Source organism: Notolepis coatsorum (assembly GCF_963971535.1).
Source record: "Notolepis coatsorum genome assembly, chromosome: 2".
NCBI classification, from domain to species: domain Eukaryota; kingdom Metazoa; phylum Chordata; class Actinopteri; order Aulopiformes; family Paralepididae; genus Notolepis; species Notolepis coatsorum.
In genome coordinates this window covers 212361294-212385763 of record NC_140166.1, presented here as the reverse complement: position 1 = coordinate 212385763, position 24470 = coordinate 212361294, and the positions used below count along the sequence as shown (strand labels likewise).

General features: G+C 43.9%; 1 protein-coding gene across 1 annotated transcript in view; it reads left to right on the top strand.

Annotated features, from left to right (window-relative positions):
* The window catches only part of fndc3ba (fibronectin type III domain containing 3Ba), a gene marked incomplete at both ends in the record, with an annotated part of 127561 nt that extends 105579 nt beyond the window's left edge, over positions 1 to 21982 (top strand). The window contains 2 exon segments of the mRNA XM_084308505.1: positions 15149 to 15370; positions 21859 to 21982. Of these exon segments, the coding sequence (XP_084164631.1) occupies positions 15149 to 15370; positions 21859 to 21982 (346 nt within the window).
* Positions 21983 to 24470: the final 2488 nt, after the last annotated feature.

The window sequence follows — 24470 nt, the reverse complement described above, 5'->3', positions numbered from 1 at the left end:
CGTGTGAGTGAACGTGTGAGTGAACGTGTGAGTGAACGTGTGAGTGAACGTGTGAGTGAACGTGTGTGTGAACGTGTGTGTGAACGTGTGAGTGAACGTGTGAGTGAACGTGTGAGTGAACGTGTGTGTGAACGTGTGAGTGAACGTGTGTGTGAACGGGTGAGTGAACGTGTGAGTGAACGTGTGAGTGAACGGGTGAGTGAACGGGTGAGTGAACGTGTGAGTGAACGGGTGAGTGAACGTGTGAGTGAACGTGTGAGTGAACGTGTGAGTGAACGTGTGTGTGAACGTGTGAGTGAACGTGTGTGTGAACGTGTGTGTGAACGTGTGTGTGAATGGGTAAAATCTGAGGAACAAAATTGTAAAGCGCTTTGGAAGTATTAATAAGGAAATGACTGCATGCTGTTCTCTAACATGTATAGTCGCCGTGGACCACTGCAGTGTGGGCGCGTGTGGCAGTGTGTAGCTGATCCCTGTGTACATTACTGTACGTTTGGATGGAAAGTGTTCTGAACATGTGGGTTTGATTATGCACAAAAAAAAGGCACAAAAGTGTAACGTTCAAGAACACATGATTCACAGTCGGTGCCGTGCCGCGCTTTAATTACCGGGCACTTCACCCAAAGGCCGGGATAATTCGTTGTGACAGAGTGCTGTGAGTGTTACGGCTGGTAGCCGATGGAGATTAAAGATCCATGGAAATGGCACTCTCCCTCTATCCTGTAGGCCCCCCCCCCCCCGCCCCCCAACAAAGTTCATGTTCGTTCCTATTCCATTCAGATGGAAAACAGTCTTGTAGGGACTGCTATCTTATCATTTAATTGAGCTGTAATTAAAGATGCTATAGATAACATTTAGCCACCTAGATGTCACACTAAAGCGCCAACATGTAATTTCTCCAATCAGGTGCATTCAACGTGGGGGAATGAGAAGTGGGGAGGGGATATGTAAACAACAACATTAATTTTGGGCACACACATTTTTTTTAATGATAAATTCATGAATCAATCATGTTTAAAAAAGATATATATAAAAAAAAAAAAAAACGTTCTGCACCTTTCTAAAAGCCCTGTGAATGGATTTTTTTTTTTTATGATTACATAACATTTGTATCTATAGCAGCACCTTTAACACAACACAAGGATTCAATGTCTCAGATGACATCATTGGTGTCCACATTCAAAAAACACTCTCAATAACCGTCGAAACGAAATGAATGTGTGCAAAACTGTTTTTGGATGTCCGTGAGATTATGTGCAAAATTAATCAGCATTAAAACATTTTGGTGAAGTGCCCCTTTAACAATTCACTGGCATGTATCCATCCCAAAACAGCTTGTATGTTGGAAGGATAGAGAGCGGTGCACCCTAGTATTTGATTTGGAAAAAAATACCAAGCAATTAACCTTTAAGTTGTAGCCTGAATTAATTACTGTGTTCTGGCCACAGTCTCAAATTCAAATAATGAATCTAAATCAAAGCAAATTGTGTGTGTGTGCGTGTGTGTGTGTCTGTCTGTCTGTCTGTCTGTCTGTCTGTCTGTCTGTCTGTCTGTCTGTCTGTCTGTCTGTCTGTCTGTCTGTCTGTCTGTCTGTCTGTCTGTCTGTCTGTCTGTCTGTCTGTCTGTCTGTCTGTCTGTCTGTCTGTGTGTGTGTGTGTGTTTGTGTGATCTACAAAGCGATCTAGTGTTCTTCATTCAGGATGTGCCCATGCAGCCATAATGTTATTTTATCTTTGTTATAAAACAAAGGGGCACATTGGACGACCTCAACAGATTTCATTATTTGATACATATTGTTAGGATTATACTACACCACTTCTTAAACTCTGCATCCAATGCTTACGTTCCCACTCTCTCTCTCTCTCTCTCTCTCTCTCTCTCTCTCTCTCTCTCTCTCTCTCTCTCTCTCTCTCTCTCTCTCTCTCTCTCTCTCTCTCTCTCTCTCTCTCTCTATCTTGCTCTCTCTCTCTTTCTCTTTCTCTCTCTCTCTCTCTCTCTGGATGGGTGGACAATGCCCTTTGTCTAGTTAGTGTGTGTGTGTGTGTGTGTGTGTGTGTGTGTGTGTGTGTGTGTGTGTGTGTGTGTGTGTGTGTGTGTGTGTGTGTGTGTGTGTGTGTGTGTGTGTGTGTGTGTGTGTGTGTGTGTGTGTGTGTGTGTGTGTGTGTGTGTGTGTGTGTGTTAGGCTTGGGCGGTATGACGGTATTAAGGTATACCAGGGTATTTAGAAATACCTACGGTATTGATTTTCAATACCGTCCGTCACCGTCAAAATCACAGATGCGCTTCAGTTTCTATAACAGTGAAACGGAGTTTTGAGTGTAGTGCACACACTGAGTGTAGTGCACACACGCGACAGCAGAGGGCGAGACCGCTCTAGTGGAGCGAGTGGGTCACAACGGTGTTCACGTTTTACGGTAATGTTGCGACAGTGCTGTGAAAATACCGTAAAGCGTTGTGACGAGAGCAGTGTTGTTGTGGTCCTTGTGGAGCAATCAGTCTCTTATTATATGTGAACTAAAGAGTACAAGGTTTACACAACAGCCCCCACCCGCCTTTTTATTGTATTTGTACCGTCCTGTACTATCCGCTGTCAGCTGTTTATCTCTCTCTGTGAGCTACTGAGCTTGAATAACTAGCGTTAGCTCACGTTAAGTAGTGTTAGCTCTGCGGCTGTTTCGGGAGCATATGACCAAAACCCAGGCAATTTCTAGCCCTTAAGGAATCAAATAGTCTGCCATGGCTATAGGCTAGATGCTAACGCTAAAACGGTGCGGGCTTCTACCGGTGCGGGACTACCATTCTGAGAGCTGACGATGATTTGTTTACTTGGTAACACGTAACCCCCCCCCCCCGCTGATGAAAATGAAAGTCATACCGTCAAATACCGTGCACCGGGGTATTATAACATAAAGGTTTGCCGGTTTGAAAATAAGGATACCGCCCAAGCCTAGTGTGTGTGTGTGTGTGTGTGTGTGTGTGTGTGTGTGTGTGTGTGTGTGTGTGTGTGTGTGTGTGTGTGTTTTTTTGCAGGCTTGTATGAGAGAGAGAAAGAGAGAAAGAGAGAGAGTGTGTGCATGTGCATGTGTGCATGTGCTGGACTCCAACTGAAAGGTGGTATATATCAGTGAGCAAATGTCAGACAGTAGACTATCACTCACTTAAGTCTTCAGTCTGATAATTAGCTAATAAGGAGAGAGGAGAGAGACAGAGAGAGAGAGAGCGAGAGAGAGAGAGAGAGAGAGAGAGAGAGAGAGAGAGAGAAGAGACCGAGACAGACTCTGTGTTAGCTAATTATTATAACCTCTTATTAGCTAATAAGAGAGAAGGAGAGAGAGGGGAGAGGGAGAGAGGAGATACGAGGGGGGAGGGAGAGAGATTGTTAAGTCACGGTAGCTGGTGGGCTCGACACGGGAGGCAGAATAATGTTTAACCCCGTATTTATTACTACGTAGGGGGGGGGGGGGGGCGGACGGCAGTGGCTGGTGGGGATCACTGGAGGTAGTGGGCTGTGGAGGACACACAGAGAGAAAAATAAGACCTCACGATAACATAAAATACAACGTCAAAAATCACGAGAGAATTGTATATGGGAAATACAATGTCAAAAATCACGAGAGAATTGTATACGGGAAAATAATGTCAAGAGATACGAACACACAAACATAATTATGATAAACAGCACAATGTGAGAAAAGGTAGAGGATACTTGCCAGGCCATTCTTAGGGAAGATCCGACGCTGAATGAATGGAGAACCATGCTTCCGGATCGTGCCCGGATGTTGAGAGGACGCTGGCATGTTTATCGCCGCTTCTCACTTTGTGGAAAAATCTGTTTTTTGTTTGTGAAATTAGTGCCGCACCCACCCTCTGGAACTCCCTCCCTCCAAACATCCGCAGTGCTCCATCCCTGGGCCCTCATTCATCAACGTGACGTAGAAAGTGTTCTATTTCCATACTTAAGCACGGAATTTAGAATCTGTGCACGCACAAAAAAAACGGGATTTATCACACGTGCGTACACAGGTTCTACGCACACCTGTCTTGATAAATATGACTTTGATCCTACGTTTGAGCTCGTGCACTGTTTTAAGTATTTGCATACCAGAACCGCCCCGATTAACCATATACGGTAATGGAATACCCCCATGAAATGTGGAAAAATGGACTAAGCCGAGGGAAGCGTGTTATGAGACAGGCTGACAGACGTGTACACGTACGGTGATGTCGGATATGATATCTATTAACCATTGCTGCCTGGGCAGCGCAAACACTAATAAAGACCGTGCTGGAATATGACTGCCTTTTCCCGTTTTGTTTGATTAATACCCAGGGATTAAAGTTCTCCTCAATTTTATTCCAAATCGCGATGGATTTTCCGTCAATTTTCTACCTGCTGCATATGATTTCTAGAGGCATACTACAATCTATTTTGATGTCAGTATTGGGTAGCCTATATAAACAATAATACGAGAGCATATACAAGAACAATGAATCTCACTGCATGTATGATGTAGCCTGCCTTTCAATACATGAACTTGAATTCCATCATGTTTGTGTGCGGGACTCACAAGGCTGTTGTCACAATGGGTGGTACCGGTACAGTAATAATAGTCTACACAATATCACGATGGACCATGCCATAGCCTATGTTCTATTATGACATGATCTGTGACGACAAATGTTCTAGAATGTTTGATTAAGATATACTCTGACAGCATGCCTATGATCAACAAAAACGCGAACTTGAATCCCATCATCATATTTACATAGTCTGTCCACTATCTGGTGTCATTGCAATGCGTTTTTTATTCTTTCTTATACAGTAAAAAGGGGGAAGAACACTATATCGTGGGTGTTCATATGACTTGTATTCTGCTTACAGCTTCGAAATTCCACTTGTTTCGTTTAACGTAAAGCCTTTTAAATATAATCAAAACGTTCCCGTGTTTCTGCGGTCTGTGCGCAAAATAATAACGAGTTGAGCTACGCGGAGCGCAGTCAGTACACCCCGTATATTCCGATAACGCTATATAAACCATGCTGCATTCATTCTGAGAGAAAGATCTATTATTCCAAATGCTATTTATAGGGTTTTGACCATAATTACACTACTGTTGCTATTTTACAATGAACTATAATGAATTACGGTTCATACAGAACATGCCAGTGTTGAAACTAATGCACAGAAGCTCATTTCCTTGTTGTAATAATATATTCTACCAACGGGCGCCAGGTACGCATGGTCCGAGCTATGCGTAAATATAAGCACGAAGTCAAGTTCAAGTTGAAATTGATGAATCCCACACTCTGCTTAGAAATGGTCGTACGCACAGCTTAAGCACATATCTGTGCGTAATTCACGTTGATGAATGAGGGCCCTGGACTCTTTCAAATCCCAACTCAAATCTCAAATCTTCACCAAATTTATAAATGACTCTGCCTGATTTCCCTCTTTTCTTTTCTTTTTTACTTTGTTGTTACCTGTTCCTCTGATCTCCTTCCCCTTAGATGCCCTCCACTGTTAAGCGCCTTGGGTTTCTACAGTATATATACAAATCCAAGAAATTATTATTATTATTATTATTATTCTTGTAGCCAGAGTGGTAGAGTGGGAGCAGGTGTGAAATCTCCATCCATCAGCGTAACTCATTTCACCTGGGCCTAGTGCAGGGGGTGTGTGAGACAGGTATGGAGGGTTGAGCTGAAGTGCAGGGGAGGGGGTGTGTGAGACAGGTATGGAGGGTTGAGCTGAAGTGCAGGGGAGGGGGTGTGTGAGACAGGTATGGAGGGTTGAGCTGAAGTGCAGGGGAGGGGGTGTGTGAGACAGGTATGGAGGGTTGTGGAGGTGAAACCGTAACAGATGGGAGGAAGAGCAGGAGAGAGAGAGAAAGAGAGTAGAGCCATATGAAATCCGCGTTCACGGAATCGCGGACGGAATCGCAGAATTGAGCAATAAAAATGGAATCAACTGTTAAAAAAAAAAATAATAATAATTTAGTTATTTTTTTATGTTGTGGGACTTGTACAGCACTTTGTTCAACTTTGTCAGTGCTGTAAAGTTTAAACCTTTTTAAATCTTAGACAAACAAAACACTTTGCTTTCATGAAATATTGTAAGCCGTCATTTGAGGCTTTATAAAAGCAGCACAATGAACACAAATCTGTCAGTGCCGAGTCCGACCTCATCTTAAATAACAAACAGCATTGCTTGTTGTAGTTAACAAAGAGAGGCACAGTTGATTTTGCTAAAATATATATATATATATATTTTTTTTCAATAATCAAATTTTATTTTCATATTCGAATCCCATGCCCATCGAACGAAGCTTCGAAGTATTTAAGACAGCCCTATTAAATGGACTGTTATATCTTATTAAATTGTGGACATTTATTCATTCCCACTTATTAGACACTATTTCTGATGGTAAAATTAGCGTACAAAGCAAAATACAGAATTCTGAAATATTAAAACGGAAAAAACGGAATTTGGAAAAAAATTAAATGGAATTTGGAAAAAAATAAAACGGATTTCATATGGCTCTAAAGAGAGAGAGAGAGAGAGAGAGAGAGAGAGAGAGAGAGAGAGAGAGAGAGAGAGAGAGAGAGAGAGAGAGAGAGAGAGAGAGAGAGAGAGAGGAAGAGAGATGGAGAGAGAGAGGGAGAGAGAGAGAGGGGGAGATGGAGAGAGAGAGGGAGAGAGAGGGGGGGAGAGAGAGGGGGAGAAGTGCAGGTTCCTAGTTAGAGGGCGACCAGAGAGTAATGGAAAGTGAACTGGTCAACTGGTTTCTTGACGCTTAAGCCAAAATTGTTCTATAGATCCTTATCTTCAAATTAGAAAAACTTTCGCATACATTTTAAATGACTGAGTGTCCAGGCACCCCACTATCAGAAAAGTGTGTGGTTTTCTGGTCAGCAGGAGATGTGCATCTCTGGCAGCTTATGGTCAGTGGCATTGTTCGTCAAATAGTGTTGAACTTGAGTGTTACACCCTGAGTGCATAGTATAATAGACATATTAGCATGGTAGGTAGTAGTATACGGATAGTAACATAGTACATAGTAGTAAGGTACTAGTAAAAGAGTTATTTATATATATATTATATTGTAGAAATCGTCGGAATAGAGAAACGCACAATTTCTATCAGTTGACAACACAAAGCCGTGTGTCATTTATTTCGCAGTAGCACAAGTGACAGCTGTCAGAACTATGCCGGGCTAGCTTCTGACAGCTCGTAGTAATCAAACATTGATCAATGAAACCCCACACAGGGCGTCTCCTCTCAGCCCAACCCCAAAACCAACCTCCTTAAAGTGACAGTGCCCCATCAAAACAATACCATGGGGAATTATGTCTCTATAGAACCCACTATATTTATAGAAATATAAATATTATATTTATTAAGGTTATTTATTTATTTGCATTTCAGATATTGATTGAAGACGTGTTTCTATATGGGTGACATGTCCTGGTGACATGCAGTCACCAGGTCTCCACCCAATCCAATGCCTATATATGGGATATTTCCGATGACCTGTTAAGACGGCACTTACGTTAAGACAGCACTCTCTTACGCCACCATCGCCAAAACACCAAAAGAGCATCAAATCACTGACCTCTAGGACCATCATTCAGGTCATAGTACCAGTTAGATTAGATTACATTGAAATGTATTGTCATCATACAGCATAAGTACATTACAATGAAAATAAGTGGGGCATCCAACCCGAGTGCAAATGTAACAGTAAAGTGCAATAGTAATATGCCATATAGTGATTAAGCTGGGTATAAGATATATACATTTTGGGCGGCTACGTGGTGCAGTGGGCAAGGCGCTCACCGCGGATATTGGAGATGCTGGGTTCGCCTGTTCGAGCCCAGCGCTCCACATTGCTTTCAGTTTAGCTGGTCGTCCGTACTAATACACATTGGCAGTATTAGGGGGTGGGAAACTGATGGGTTGGGATCGGGCATTGTGGACAGCGACTCCTACAGGTCGGTTGGTGCGCCTGCGCAGTAGAATCAGGAAGCGATAGGGGCGGCGCCCCCAAAGCGCAGACCCCTGACACTGAAAGATCGCGCCGTGCAGGTGAAAAGATGCGACTGCTGTTACCTCGAGTATCGGAGGGGACTCGTGCTATGTATGACTTAGTCCACATTGCAGCCGGCTTGTGGGAGGCAAGAAACAGCGTTCGAGACAGGGGAGGGTTGAATTGGATCATACGAAATTGGGATGGGAGAAAAATAGAAAATGGGAGAAAAAGTGGATTAAAAAAAAATATATATATATACATTTGTTCTACTGAGTATAATGCTAATCAGATGTATGTACAGAGTTGTAATATATTTAAATGTTTAAAAAAAAATCTTATGTACCCCAGTTGCTATTGCATGCACATATTTGTGTTTTATTACACGTATATGTACATACATACCAACTATTCACCTGTTTTATTCTCCACCCATCCATAGCAACACTATTATCACCGACATACAAGAAGGGGGATCCCCCCTTGAACGGCCCTTCTAAGGTTTCTCTCCTCCACATCGCCTGTGGTGCTTTTTTCCTATTGCTAGGTTTTTCCTTACCTTCGCTGGGGTATGTCTGGGAGTGTTGCATTTATTTATTTTACATTTATTTTGGATTTCATGGTGGGTTTTTTGTTCTTGATTTATTGGGATGTTTCTTCTTGAATAGTTTAAAGAAGACTTGTCCGGCCCATGGGGACATTAACTTGTGATTTCGGGCTTTACAAATCAATTTGATTTGATTTAATATGCATTTATATGTCCAGTGATACAGGTATAAAGACACTATGGTCAGGCACTCTACTACTGGCCCCCGAGCAGCTAACACTGGAGCGGTTAAAGCTGAGGTGCCTTTATGAGGCACGTGCACACAGAGCCCAATGGGTGCACAAGCACCTGCTCTTTTGTGCCTCATAAAAAAGTGCCCTTTTTATGCCAATTATTTTGACCATATTTTCTTTTTTACCTCCATATAGAGAGAGTGATCTGCAATCTGCTTGGGTTGGGGGTGCAATTCCTAACAGGCTCAACCATATGGATAAAAGTTCCCATATTATGTGCATTACACAAACTAAAAACAGATATTACATTACACAAACTAAAAACAGATATTACATTACATTACACAAACTAAAAACAGATATTACATTACATTACACAAACTACATTACATTACACAAAGAAAGAAATGCACCACCTTTGGCTGATAGTAATTTATTAATTTCTTAGGATTTCTTTTGGTCTAATAAATGTTTAAGGTTCTTAGATGGATCCCCTGCTGCCTCCTCCTCCTCTTCCTCCTGTTCTTCCTCTTCCTCATCTTCCTATTCCTCCTCTTCCTCTTCCTCCTCCTCCTAATCCTCCGCTTCCTCCTCCTGCTCCTAATCCTCATCTTCCTCCTCCTCCTGCTCCTCCTCTTCCTCCACCTCCTCCTGCTCATAATACTCATCTTCCTCCTCCTGCTCCTAATCATTTACATTTTACATTTACATTTAGTCATTTAGCTGACGCTTTTATCCAAAGCGACTTACAAGTTCTGTGCGACAAGACAGCAAGAAGGGTATAACTCTATCAGCTGAGTAACAATGTTCATCAAAGTGTTGCGTGTTACAGTGTAGGTTAGTTTATTAGGACAAGTGCATGACAGTAAGGTTAGTCGGGGTTAGATTTTTTTTTTTTTTTTTTTTTTTTTATCATTTCAGATAATGGTTGAAGAAGTGAGTCTTTAGTCGACGGCGAAAGATTGGACGGGATTCGGCTGTCCTAACTGGGATGGGTAGTTCATTCCACCATTGTGGGGCAAGGACTGAGAATAGGCGGCTTCTCTTTGATGACCCTCCGGGAGCTTGGATAGGAGTAGATCTGAGGAGGCCAGAATCCTCCTCTTCCTCCTCCTCTTCATCCTCCTCCTAATCCTCCCTCCTCCTCCTCCTCCTCCTCCAGGGGTCACTGCATGGCGCCACGGGGAGCAGCGTACTGGCTCATGTTAGGCAGGCCATGCATTATGCAGCAGCTTAGGTCTCTGCGCCGGTTCTTCATGTCCTCGGCTACAGTCCACCTGTCGCTGCTCTGGTCGTAGCACTCCACGTGGGAGATGGTTCTGTAGCGATTGTAGCCTCCGACCACGAAGAGCAGGTTGTCCAACACCCCGATGCCAAAGCACCTGCGGGGGTTGAGCATGGTGGGCAGGGCGCGCCAGGAGTCAGTCAAGGGGCTGTAGGCCTCCGCGCTACCAAGGTAGTTTCCATGGTCCCACCCTCCCACCTGAGGACAGGACACATGAGAGGAATGTTTTAGTGTGTGGTTAAGGCAGGCAGGCAGACACTGTATTAATCCATTTAGGGAAATTAGGGAATCACAGCAGCATTGCAAGTCAAATGATACATATCTATAGAAATATCTAGTATAAAGCATTTGTCTCCGTGTGCACCTACCGCATAGACTTGTCCTCCGTACGCAGCCACTCCCAGTCCGCTACGCCTGCTGCTCATGGGGGCGATCAGAGTCCACTGGTTGGTGTCTGGGCTGTAGCACTCAGCTGTGAGCAGACACTCCCCCACGTTGGAGCCACCACCACAGATGTAAACCTGTAATAAGAAAGAATATTCTAATTTAGTTTATATATTCCATTTTATTTCATTGTACTTTAATTGTCTCGTCTGTTAATGTTGATGGACCGAAGGTCCAAGACAAAATCCTTGTATGTGCAGCTGACTTGATGAAGACATTTCTGATTCTGAATGATACCAACCTTGCCGTGGAGGGCTGCTGCCCCTGCGCCGCTCCTGCGATCCAGCATGGGTGAGATCAGTGTCCACTGGTTGGTTTCAGGTTCGTAGCGCTCGGCGGTGTTCAGGTGTTCCACGCCTCCGTCTCTCCCTCCCATGGCGTAGATACAGCCGTCCAACGCGACCACGCTGAGGTGACTGCGGCGTGAGTGCATGGGAGCCGCCTCCAGCCAGCTGCGAGTGACGGGGTTGAACCTGCACACACTGTTCAAATACTCTACGCTGTGTTTGCCACCGACGCAGTAGACCAGACCGTGGAGATAAGCAGTGCCGTGGTAGAAGGCCCGGGGATTCTCCACCTCAACGCTCACGTCCATCCATCCACCGGCTCGGATATCGTAAGCCTCCATGACATTGGTCGTGCTGCCACGACTCCAGCCTCCGATGGCCAATAGGACCTCTTGGGGCAGGCGTGGGCGGGTCAGGGGGTTTGGGAGCCTGTCGGAGCCAGGGGGGTTCAAGACGCTGAGGATGAGGGGCTTGCAGTCGTGGCTGTCCCTCACCACAGGGTTGTTCTGGACGTTGCTCCTGAAGTAGTCAGGCTTCATCAAGCCCATGCGAACCTGGGAAGAGACAAGCAGACAGCGGGTACAACGTAGACAGCGGTTGTAGACGGTTTCTGTTGCTATAGGGAACAGTTTGGACCCAAATGTTTGAGAACCACTGTACTAGGGAACCTAGTGTTGTTTTAATGCAATGCACTAATAAAATGTGTTACCTTGGGCAGCAGCAAAGGGACGTGTGTTTTACGCTCCTCACGGGAGTGGTCGATCCAACGGAGGACGGCCTCGAACACCGTCTCCTCGTTCTTCACGTTCAGATCATCCCTCTCGATGATGTCCACCAGTTGCTGCAGGGACAGCTCCACAAACTCCTGTGAGACGTGCAACATCTCCTCAAAGTGGCACACGATGAAGAGATAGGCATTGCGGCTCAGGTCAGGGCAGTAGTAGATGTCCGCAAACCTCCAGATGCCGACACAGTTTTCCAGAGACATTTGGCCTTCTAGGAATTCAGAGCATGCTCCTATTATGCCAGTGACGAGAAGCTGGTCTGCAGCCACCAGAAGCTCTTCCACGTTCTCTGCTGTCACTGGTACAAAGCGTGTGTAGGCGTACTCTATGATGAGCTGCATCATACCCGGGGACACCCCAGGGATAGTGTAGACTGGTTTCTCTGAGTCGCTCCAGCGAGTGAAGAGGGTTCTGTGGGATGCAGAGTATAGAGATATCTGATCAGTAAGCAACATTCTATCCTGTGTACTAATATATATATTCACTGTAGAAGTATAGGGTCTAAGCCAGTGCATGTGAGCGGATCGGAGCGTGAGCGGCGCGGGGCGCGGAGCGGCCGGTTTTGACGTGAGCGAGGAGTGGGTTTTAAAATGAGTCGGCGCGACGTCCGGAGCGAGAGTTCTCCTCCGCTCCAATCCACTCCAGGCCGCTCACAGTGGTTTAACACTGATGTAATAATATACATGCAGTACAATGCCAAAGCAACAGATGGCGATGTACAAACATGAAGGCCATTTTCAACCAATGAGAATTGAGAAGGGTGAACCTGTGATATCCTGTTCAGGCTTCACTCCTCCTCCTTCACTCAGTCCTGTTAGAAAAGTATCGACGCCATTGTTGTTGACGTTAGCTTACATGCTAACGTTAATGGCAGCGACCATAGCATTGTGGCTCGGCTAGCCTATCATCGCTTAGTAGAGCTAGTGAATGGATAAACAACGTTATTTAACATTGCAGAATGGGTACAATTACAATGCGGCTCAATACAAACAATTGTTAAGGGGCCCAGGGGGTGTAGACTGTTGTAGTTTGAGCTAATTTACACCATGCTCCAAAAAAAAGAAAAAAAACTGCTGAGCGATCTGGCGCGGGGAGCGGGGAGCGCTCGATTCAAGGTGAGCGGGGAGCGAGCGGAGAGCGACTTGGGGGCGGGGTCAACATGAGCGATTAGCGGAGCGGACCAAGCTTTAAAGAGCGAAGAGCGGATTTCTCGGCCGCGCCGATCCGCTCACGTGGCCTGGTCTAAGCACAGTAGAATTATAGTATCTGTTTTACAGTAAAAGTACAGTATGGTATCTGTTTACTAACCAAGCTAACCTGAACCAAGATAAACATACCTGAAATAGGCGCTGCAGCCACACAGGATTGCCTTGTGGGCGTTAAACTCAGTGCTGTTGACTTTAATAACCACATCACAGAACGTTCCCTCCAGACGCAGTTCATTAAGGATTGTAGAGGACATTGTTTCCTTTTCCATGTGGTGATTTTTAAATTGTATCTACAGAATATATTCAAGCTTACAGACAAGTAGCCAGACACAACAAGTGATATCTTCACTTGTCTACTGCGATCTGAGATATTCTGAGAGAATTGTTGAATAGATACACAAATGTTCTAGAATGTTTGATTATGACATCATACTGTGACATCACAAATGTTCTAGAATGTTTGATTATGACATCATACTGTGACATCACAACGGAACATTTGAATAATTTAAATAATATGTAGACATTAACCTGTTCCACCCGTGGAATATTTTCGCCTAAAATATATACCTAGGTAAATGGAATATTGCTCTACTTCTACAAGGCTCATTTGCATATTCTTGGTATCTAGGGACATCTATGGACCTCAGGGAATGTATTCACAGTGTCAAATAGTGTGTCTATTACTAGGCTGATGAAACAAAGGAGAATATGAATTATGATTTTCTTTGCATCTTTGACAGTGAATAACACCATGATAATAATGACCAAACTTAAAAAACTGCCACTGATCTCGTTCAGTACCCTTTTGAGATCATGTGTAAAAAATATCTAAGGAAATCAATAAAGGGAAGATGATTAAACTGAAGGTTCTGTAGATAAGTACTGAATTCTCCCATCCGGACCAATGCAATTTGAAATATTATTATAGAATATAGAATATGATGCTTATAAATTACCTTATTATAGCCAATTCGCACATTTATATATATATATACATATATTATCTTTCAAATGCCCGAGTTCAATTTGGATTTAGTATCACCAGGCATGCATAAGAACAGATAATGAAATCTACTGTACTCTACTGTACTTTAAAATTTTCCCCACAGTGCAACCGTTTTGAAACTAATTTCAGATCTAATTGTTCCTACATGTTAACAATAGGGAAGAGAAACTAACTGCGTTTTTTAAATTTGTCAAAAACGTTACCTTTTGTGGCTTATTATCCCGAATAATAACAGTTATTGAAATAATTCATACAGAGCTCTGAACCTTGAACCCCATATAATCTTCCAGGAAGTGTAGTTCGGAAAAATTCCAACGCTGATCAACAGCTATGCACCCCCTCTACAAAATGGCTGCAAAAAGACTACAATTCCCACGGTTAAAAATTTCCAAAATGGTCGCCCTCGCGACTAGACTTCATAAAATCGAAAAGTTAAATCTATCTAAAGGCACTTTTAACCTATTGCTAAACTAACTTATTGATGATAATATACATTCTACATGCTTTTGTGACATGTTTGACATGGTTGCCGGCCTCCCAAGGTGCAGAGGTGACATTATTTTAAAAACAGTGACACAAGCGCTATAACAAAACAAAAATACACTATACCTACAACATGAGTTCCACAATAACTCAAAATAATAAACAGAACAACAAACAAAACACTTACGGAGCTTCACTATGTTACCTACTTTGTAACTGAGCAGGTGAAGAGCCCTCTGCCTGCCCAAAACAACCCTCATGTACCTGAGCCTCACATCAGGCTTCACACAGGTGCCACACATCATTAATTAACACTTCCTACACAGGTGATACACATAATTAACTAACAACCGACACAGGTGCTACACATCAATTAATTAACTATTTCCTACACACTATATACAAATGTTTTCATTAACCTAAACCAAGCAAATAGCAACACCAATAAAAACCACCACCATGATATAAGAAATAATATGTATGAATGTATGTATGTATGATAATATGAATGAATGTATGTATGATAATATGAATGAATGTAGCAATTCCAGGTGTGCACCCTTGGTTGTACTACTGACGGTAAAGGAAATGAACGATGGGGGGGGGGGGGGGTGTTGATGTTCTCAGTACAATAACAGAAGGGAATGGTGAATGTTTGGTGTGTGTATTTGTGTGTGTGTATGCGCGCTGCTCGCAGTCAGTGACGGAGCCACTCTGTCACACTCTCTCTCACACACACTCTCTCTCACCCACACTCTCTCTCTCTCTCTGACACGCACACACACGCGCACAAACACACACAAACCTAACTTTTTCTCTCTTTGTCTTTCCCTCTCGCAGTGTGCAGATCCAGGCGGTGAATGCCATTGGCTCCAGCCCCTCCAGCCCACCGCTGCTGGTGAGGACGCGCCCCCTCCCCCCGGCCCCGCCGCCTCTGGAGTGCTCCGCGGCCGGGCCCCAGAGCCTCAAGCTGAAGTGGGGAGAGAACGGCGGGAACAACACGCGCCCCCTGCTGGCCGACGACACGGTGTACACACTGCAGATGGAGGACAAGAACCACAGGTACACACCCGCATAGACGCTATACTACACGGTGTACACACTGCATACAGATAGGAGCCACTGGTACACACCCTCATAGACCCTATACTACACGGTGTACACACTGCATACAGATAGGAGCCACTGGTACACACCCTCATAGACCCTATACTACACGGTGTACACACTGCATACAGATAGGAGCCACTGGTACACACCCTCATAGACCCTATACTACACGGTGTACACACTGCATACAGATAGGAGCCACTGGTACACACCCTCATAGACCCTATACTACACGGTGTACACACTGCATACAGATAGGAGCCACTGGTACACACCCTCATAGACCCTATACTACACGGTGTACACACTACACTACATACAGATAGGAGCCACTGGTACACACCCTCATAGACCCTATACTACACGGTGTACACACTACATACAGATAGGAGCCACTGGTACACACCCGCATAGACCCTATACTACACGGTGTACACACTGCATACAGTTAAAAAATTAAAATCTAACCCTAACTAACCTTACTGTCATGCACTTGTCCTAATAAACTAACCTACAGTGTAGCACTCAACACTTTGATGAACATTGTTACTCAGCTGATAGAGTTGTGCCCTTCCTGCTGACTTGTCGTACAGAAGTCGCTTTGGATAAAAGCATCAGCTAAATGACTAAATGTAAATGTAAATGTAGTGTGCTGGTGTAATAGTGTAACAGTGTAATAGGAATACTGTGGAGAGATCTGCTTTCATTGGTTTCATGTTTGCCCCCCCCCCCTATACTTAAGCCCCATCTAACATGTAGGCTACTAGAAAACAAATGTGTGGCTGCCTCCTGGTAGAGATTTGTGCTCTACTGAGTGCACCTTTCTATGTATTGCTTAAAAAAAAAAAAAAAAAAAAAAATGCCATCATAGCCAACCTATCAAGAAATAATTGAGAATTGAACGCTCCACCAGCGGCAAATGGAATACATTTTCTCGAATCTTGAATTTAAATTGAATCCGACACACAGCACTATGTAACTAGTGAGGAGGACGAGGATGAAGATGAAGCCTGTTAAATCCTGATCCATTGTTTTGATCATATCTCCTGTATATCCTCCACCCTCCACACGTTGCAGTATATCGTATATTCTTCATTATGAACATGTAACATGCCAACATTTTGGGAAATTAGCGACCGTCTTCTCTAGAGAGAGACAAGGAGATATATACCAATTTCCTCTCTGTGTGTTCCGTAGAAATATCAAAGGTAAATTAGCCAAATCTGTTGGCATTCTGTACAAAACAAGGGAGCTGTTAAATCAGAAATGTTTGCATATATTGTATTTTTCACTTGTGGTGCCATACATGTCATATTGTGTTGAGGTCTGGGGGAATGTTTATAAAACAAATATAGATCCTACAGATCCTATAGATAAACTACAGAAAAGAGCGATTAGAATAATAAATAAAGCTAGTTACCTTGAATCGACAAATCCATTATTCATAAAGTCCTGCACATAAACATTTGTAGATATGGTTTACATAAAAACCTTGGAGATAATTTTTCGTGCTAAGAGTAAGAACCTACCAGCTTGTATTCAATGTCTCTTTCAACCAAGAGAAGGAAAGTATAATTTAAGAGGGTTGTGTATTCTAAAAACATATAAAAAGGTAAGAACTAATGTAAAAGCTAGATGTGTTTCAATTTTGGGAGTTAAATTGTGGAATAGTCTTAGTGAGGGGTTGAAGTTGTGTACTTCTCAGGGGAGATTTAAAAAGGCCCTGAAGGATAAAATAATTCACGAGTACAGTTTTGAGTAAAACATCAAACATTTATTTGTCTCCTTTTTTTTCTCTTAAAGGGGAACTATTTTACTATTTCTTTCACTATTTGGGCACTTTTACACAATTCCTGTGAGTTTATGGAACACCTCTGTAATATATATATTTTTTTTATTCATTGTTTTGTATTTCTAATCAAGTCCTCAAAAACAGCATTTTTCTACCTCAAGATCTCGAGCCGTTTTGAGCCTGGGCTCCAGGGCCCTCATTCATCAATAGTGTGCGTAGAACATTTCTATTTCCACACGTAAGCACGGAATGTAGAACTAGTGTACGCACAGGGAAGTCGGGATTCATCACACGGTGCGTACGCAGGCTCTATGTTCCTCCGTGTTGATGAATACCACTTTGTTCTACCGTCAATGCTCGTGCATGATTATCCATATATGGTCATGAAAATGAGGAAACACCCCCCATGGGATGTGAAATAATGGACTGACCCGAGCGGGACTCTGAGAAACTCCACGAAGATTGTTCACTGCTGTCGAACCAAGAAGACACTATTGCGTATTATGGGATAAATAAAAGGCGGATTTGTAAACGGTGATGTCAGATATCAACGGCTCCCTAAGACCATTGCTGCAATTCTGCCTGGACAGCTCAAAATACTAATAAAGACCGTTCGTTGACCACTGTTTGGCGTTGGTTGTGTGTCATTATAACCGTGCTGTAATATGAATGCCTTTATTAGTTGTGTTCGATTGGCTATATGATTTTTAGAGGCATCTATTTTGTTGTCGGCTAATAAAGACCGCGCTGGAATATGACTGCCTTTTCCCGTGTTGTTTGATTAATACCCAGGGATCAAAGTTCTCCTCAATTCTATTCCAAATCGCGATGGATCTCCCGTCAATTTTCTACCTGCTGCATATGATTTCTAGAGGCATACTACAATCTATTTTGATGTCAGTATTGGGTAGCCTATATAAACAATATAATACGAGAGCATATACAAGAACAATGAATCTCACTGCATGTATGATGTAGGTAGCCTGCCTTACATGAACTTGAATTCCATCATGTTTGTGTGCGGGACTCACAAGGCTGTTGTCACAATGGGTGGTACCGGTGTACAGTAATAATAACAGTCCACACAATATCACGATCCATGCCATAGCCTATGTTCTATTAGGACATGATCTGTGACGACAAATGTTCTAGAATGTTTGATTAAGATATCATACTCTGACAGCATGCCTATGAGCAACAAAAACGCGAACTTGAATCCCATCATATAGTCTGTCCACTATCTGCATGGTGTCATTGCAATGCGTTTTCTATTCTTTCTTATACAGTAAAAAGGGGGAAGAACACTATATTCATATGACTTATTCTGCTTACAGCTTCGAAATTCCACTTGTTTCGTTTAACGTAAAGCCTTTTAAATATAATCAAAACGTTCCCGTGTTTCGGCGGTCTGTGCGCAAAATAATAACGAGTTGAGCTTTATGATTTATGATGAATTGAAAATGGGGGACCCTGATGTAAACAAGACGAAAGTTGGTCTGCATCCCCAATTAACAATTGTATGTACTGAGCTGTACTGTACTGTACCCATTCTGCAATCTGTTAATAAACTTTTCAATCAATCAATCAATCAATCAAGCTACGCGGAGCGCAGTCAGTCAGTAGCCTACACCCCGTATATTCCGATAACGCTATATAAACCATGCTGCATTCATTCTGAGAGAAAGATCTATTATTCCAAATGCTATTTATAGGGTTTTGACCATAATTACACTACTGTTGCTATTTTACAATGAACTATAATGAACTACGGTTCATACAGAACATGCCAGTGTTATTATGCACAGAAGCTCATTTCCTTGTTGTAATACTATATTCTACCACTGGGCGCCAGGTACGCCTGGTCTGAACTGTGCGTAGATGTAAGCACGGAGTCAAGTTCAAATCGAAATTGATGAATCCCACTCTTTGCTTAGAAATGATCGTACGCACAGGGTAAGCACAGATCTGTGCGTAGAACACGTTGATGAATGAGGGCCCAGGTGCCACCTAAACCACTGTGCACCGTCGTGTTCGCCTGAACATTAACATGCAGCAGTGACTATATGACATCACATATAGGCACATTTTCAAACGACTCAGTTCAGTGAGGGTGAATATTGTGAGAGGAGAATTGGAAGAATGCGCCAATATGAGAATTTTGAGACATAGATCATATTAATATAAGTTCACATAGCTAGGAAACAATGCTAAACACTCAAAAAGGCCATTTATAAGATAGTTCCCCTTTAAAGAAAAAGAAAAAAAATTATATCTTGCAGCATATTTAAAGTTTTTCTTTCTTATATTAAAGTATATTTCGTTTTTAAGAATTGTAAAGGATAGGTAAAAATAAGCATGTGCTTCAGCCTATTCCTTTTTTCGGTCATTGAGTTTGGATTTTGTGTGTGAGCTTACTTTGAATATGTACATTTGTGATTTTTTTCTTTTTTTCTTTTCCTTTTTGAAAGTCCACACATGTGTGTTTTTGATCTATCTGTAAACAAAGACCGAAAAATAAACTATTCATCATCATCATTCATCATCAAATGTATCTGGCTGCATGTTAGCCTAGCTTAGCACAATGAATGGAAGTGGACATGGCCGGTTAGCCTTCGGGAGAGGTGTTAGTTGGATCATTCCTAGGCTAACCAGCCATGTCCGCTTCCATTCATTGTGCTAAGCTAGGCTTAGAGAGGAAACTGGTATCTATCTTCTAATTTCCCAAAATGTTGGCGTGTTCTTTTAACACTTTCACGGCCAAAAACGTATAAATACGTTATTGGGCGCCAACGGCTAAGGGCCATAAACATACATATACGTTTTTGGATCGTTTTCTATTTATTTTTCTATTTTAATGTCCTATTCAATGTCAGGGACCTGTATGTTGCCGTTAACCTGTTAACCTGCAATGAGTCTCCTGGCCATTTCGTTTTAAAACAACATACTTTATACTTATAGCACATGCATGAACCTCTTTTGAAAGATGACATTCTGACGTTTCTGATTCCAGAAGAAAAATTCACTTTGAGTGCTAACGTAATAGAGTAACATAGGTCTGAACTTGAGTTGTAAAAAAAAAAACTTGTTACTCAAGTTTTTCTGTTGTAGTTAGTAGTCCAGAGGTAGTATTTCCCCAGAAGGTGGTATGGCTTACAAACAAAGCCATAGCCTGAAGCCTTATGTAGTACATATCCAAATTTCATAAAGATCCATTCAGAAATGATCTAATCCCAGTCTCAGAAATTGCCTTCGACTTGGGCCGGCCGTTGTACTGGCTCATTTGGCAGAGTCAGCGGGTGGAAAGTCGATGGGTGGGGATTGGACGTTGTGGACAGCGACTCCTACAGGTCGGTTGGGTAACGCCTGCACAGCAGAGATAGGAAGTATCGGGGGCATCGTGAGCCTCCCACGCGTTACTCCTCGCCACTGAGAGGCCGCGCTGTCTGGTGAAAAGATGCGACAGGCTGCCTCGTGTACCGGAGGGGACACGTGATGCAAGGCTTCTATCCTCACTACAACCGACCAGTGGGGGGCATAGTCTAGCAACGTTCAAGACAGGGGAGGGGAGAATTGGCAACACGAAATTGGGATGGGAGAAAAAAAAAATTAATTAGGAGAAAAAGAGGATACAAAATTAAAAAGATCCATTCAGAAATGAGTGATTAGGAGTGATTTTGGTAAACTGTGTACAAAGAAAAACTCAGTTTTCTCATAGACTTCAATTAATTTGGCTTCCTAATTAAAGAATTTAGTTGTTCACCTAGATCCCTGATTCACACATTCCCACATGGGGTATCATTGGAAGCCACACTCATTGGCTACAACGATCCACAATCATTTTCGAGATCGGATCTAGATTGATGGAACTACTGCAGCCTGAGTCGGGACTTAGGAGTGGTATTTTGCGCAATACCGTGTACTTTGCACACTTTGCACACTTTGCACACTTTTTTTTACATGATAACCTTTATTTACCCAGGCAAGCAAGTAAGAACAAATTCTGATTTTATTTATTGTCAAAAGTATGCATAATGTTGTGTTAATTCCACAACAAGAGATATGTAATGTTAATTACCTGAAATTATTAAATTTTTGGGGGGGGGAAACCCTGCATATATCGGTATCGGTTGATATCGGTATCGGAAATTAAGAGTTGGACAATATCGGTATATCGGTATCGGTAAAAAAGCCAATATCGAGCATCCCTAATTTTAATCTAATCTAATCCAACCAATGAGTGGCAGCCAGGAGTGGGGGACACCTGTGGGAGGGGTGGGGGGCAGAACCCGAGACCCTCTGATAACCCTCTGAGACCCTCTGAGACCCTCTGAGACCCTCTGATAACCCTCCGAGAGACCCTCCGAGACCCTCTGAGACCCTCTGATAACCCTCCGAGAGACCCTCTGAGACCCTCTGAGACCCTCTGATACCCTCTGAGACCCTCTGAGACCCTCTGATAACCCTCTGAGACCCTCTGAGACCCTCTGATAACCCTCCGAGACCCTCTGATAACCCTCCGAGACCCTCTGATAACCTTCTGAGACCCTCCGAGACCCTCTGATAACCCTCTGATAACCCTCTGAGACCCTCCGAGACCCTCCGAGACCCTCTGATAACCCTCTGAGACCCTCTGATAACCCTCCGAGAGACCCTCTGATAACCCTCTGAGACCCTCTGATAACCCTCTGAGACCCTCTGATAACCCTCTGAGACCCTCTGATAACCCTCTGAGACCCTCTGATAACCCTCTGAGACCCTCTGAGACCCTCTGAGACCCTCTGATAACCCTCTGAGACCCTCTGATAACCCTCTGAGACCCTCTGATAACCCTCTGAGACCCTCTGAGACCCTCTGAGACCCTCTGATAACCCTTTGAGACCCTCTGAGACCCTCTGAGACCCTCTGATACCCTCTGAGACCCTCTGAGACCCTCTGATACCCTCTGATAACCCGAGACCCTCTGAGACCCTCCGAGACCCTCTGAGACCCTCTGATACCCTCCGAGACCCTCTGATAACCCTCTGATAACCCGAGACCCTCTGAGACCCTCTGATACCCTCTGAGACCCTCTGATAACCCTCTGAGACCCTCTGAGACCCTCTGAGACCCTCTGATACCCTCTGATAACCCGAGACCCTCTGAGACCCTCCGAGACCCTCTGAGACCCTCTGATAACCCTCTGAGACCCTCTGAGACCCTCTGAGACCCTCTGAGACCCTCTGATACCCTCTGATAACCCGAGACCCTCTGAGACCCTCCGAGACCCTCTGAGACCCTCTGATACCCTCCGAGACCCTCTGATAACCCTCTGATAACCCTCCGAGACCCTCTGATAACCCTCTGATAACCCTCCGAGACCCTCTGATAACCCTCTGATAACCCTCCGAGACCCTCTGATAACCCTCTGATAACCCTCCGAGACCCTCTGATACCCTCTGATACCCTCCGAGACCCTCTGATAACCCTCTGATAACCCTCCGAGACCCTCTCACTAAGCAGCAGGACACCATGACAAACCCCCTCCTAGGCTCCACAGCCCACACCTCGTCAATACAGCTAAGCAGAAGTCCATAATACACACATACAGACACACACACACAAACACGTATGTGCGCACGCACATACAGACACACACAAACACATATGTATGCACGCACACAGACACACACAGTAAACACGTATGTACGCACGCACATATAGACACACACAGTAAACACGTATGCACGCACACGTACAGACACACACAGTAAACACGTATGTACGCACGCACATACAGACACACAGCAAACACGTATGTACGCACGCACATACAGACACACACAAACACGTATGTACGCATGCACATACAGACACACAAACACGCGTTTGCACATATGCACACACAGAGGAATGATTAGCTTGAGATGTAAATCGAGAAGATGTGTGTCTGTACATGTGTGTGTCTGTGTGATCTAATTAAGTGTGTTCTATAGTGTGTGTTTGTTCCTGTGTGTGTACGTGGGTGTTCATCTGTCTTTGAGGATGTGCCTGCGTGCACGTGTGTGTGTGTGTGTGTGTGTGTGTGTGTGTGTGTGCGTGCGTGCGTGCGTGTGTGTGTGTGTGTGTGCGTGCATGCAGTAACCAGATGTACCGAGGGTTCGTCACGTTGTGGCCATCTGAGGCAGAGAGAGAGAGAGACAGAGAGAGAGAGAGAGAGGAGAGAGACAGAGAGAGAGAGAGAGAGAGAGAGAGAGAGAGGAGAGAGAGAGAGAGAGAGAGAGAGAGAGGAGAGAGAGGGAGGAGAGAGAGAGAGAGACAGAGAGAGGGAGAGAGACAGAGAGAGAGAGAGAGAGGGAGAGAGAGAGAGGGAGAGAGAGAGAGAGGTGTAGGGGAAGAAAAAAGAGCACAACGGAATCACTAAGAGGGACTGAGAGACCACCATGGAGAGAGGAGAGAGATAGAGAGACACCGGTCCTTTATAATATAGATAGGGGGAAGAGAGAGGGGGGGGGAGGGAGAGAAGGAGAGAGACAGAGGGGGGAGAGAGAGACAGGGGGGAGAGATAGCGACAGAGGGGGAGAGAGAGAGAGAGAGAGAAACCACAGATAGATAAACAGGATGAGGATGATTGAGAAGAGCAGGTCTTTTTTGCTGTCTACCTGTTTACCTTCCTAACTTCCTGTCTGTATGTCTGACTGTTGACCTGTTTGTCTGTTTGTCTGTTTACCTGCCTGCCTGCCTGCCTGTCTGTCTATCAGCCTGCCTACATCTCTCTTTCCTCTCCTCTCTCTCTCTCTCCCCTCTCTCTCCTCTCTCCTCTCTCTCTCCTCTCTCTCTCTCTCTCTCTCTCTCTCTCTCTCTCTCTTCTCTCTCTCTCCTCTCTCTCTCTCTCTCTCTCTCTCTCTCTCGTCCTGCTTTGGCTGGTTCCAGTATTTGAACGAGGTGATTGGTTTTACTGGCATCAAGTTGGTACCCCGTTACCTAGCCTGTCCCAGAATGCCATAATAAGCAACAGATGGAGAGCTATCTGACATACTGTGATCTGTTAACCCCCCTACACACACACACACACACACACACACACACACACACACACACACACACACACACACACACACACACACACACACCGGCTGAATGAAAACAGAGTTGTATTTACCCATTTCTAATGGGCACACTCTGTCACCAATATGGCAGTGTTCCGTGTGTGTGTGTGTGTGTGTGTGTGTGTGTGTGTGTGTGTGCGTGCGTGTGAAGATATCACCTGCTTGATTACGATTA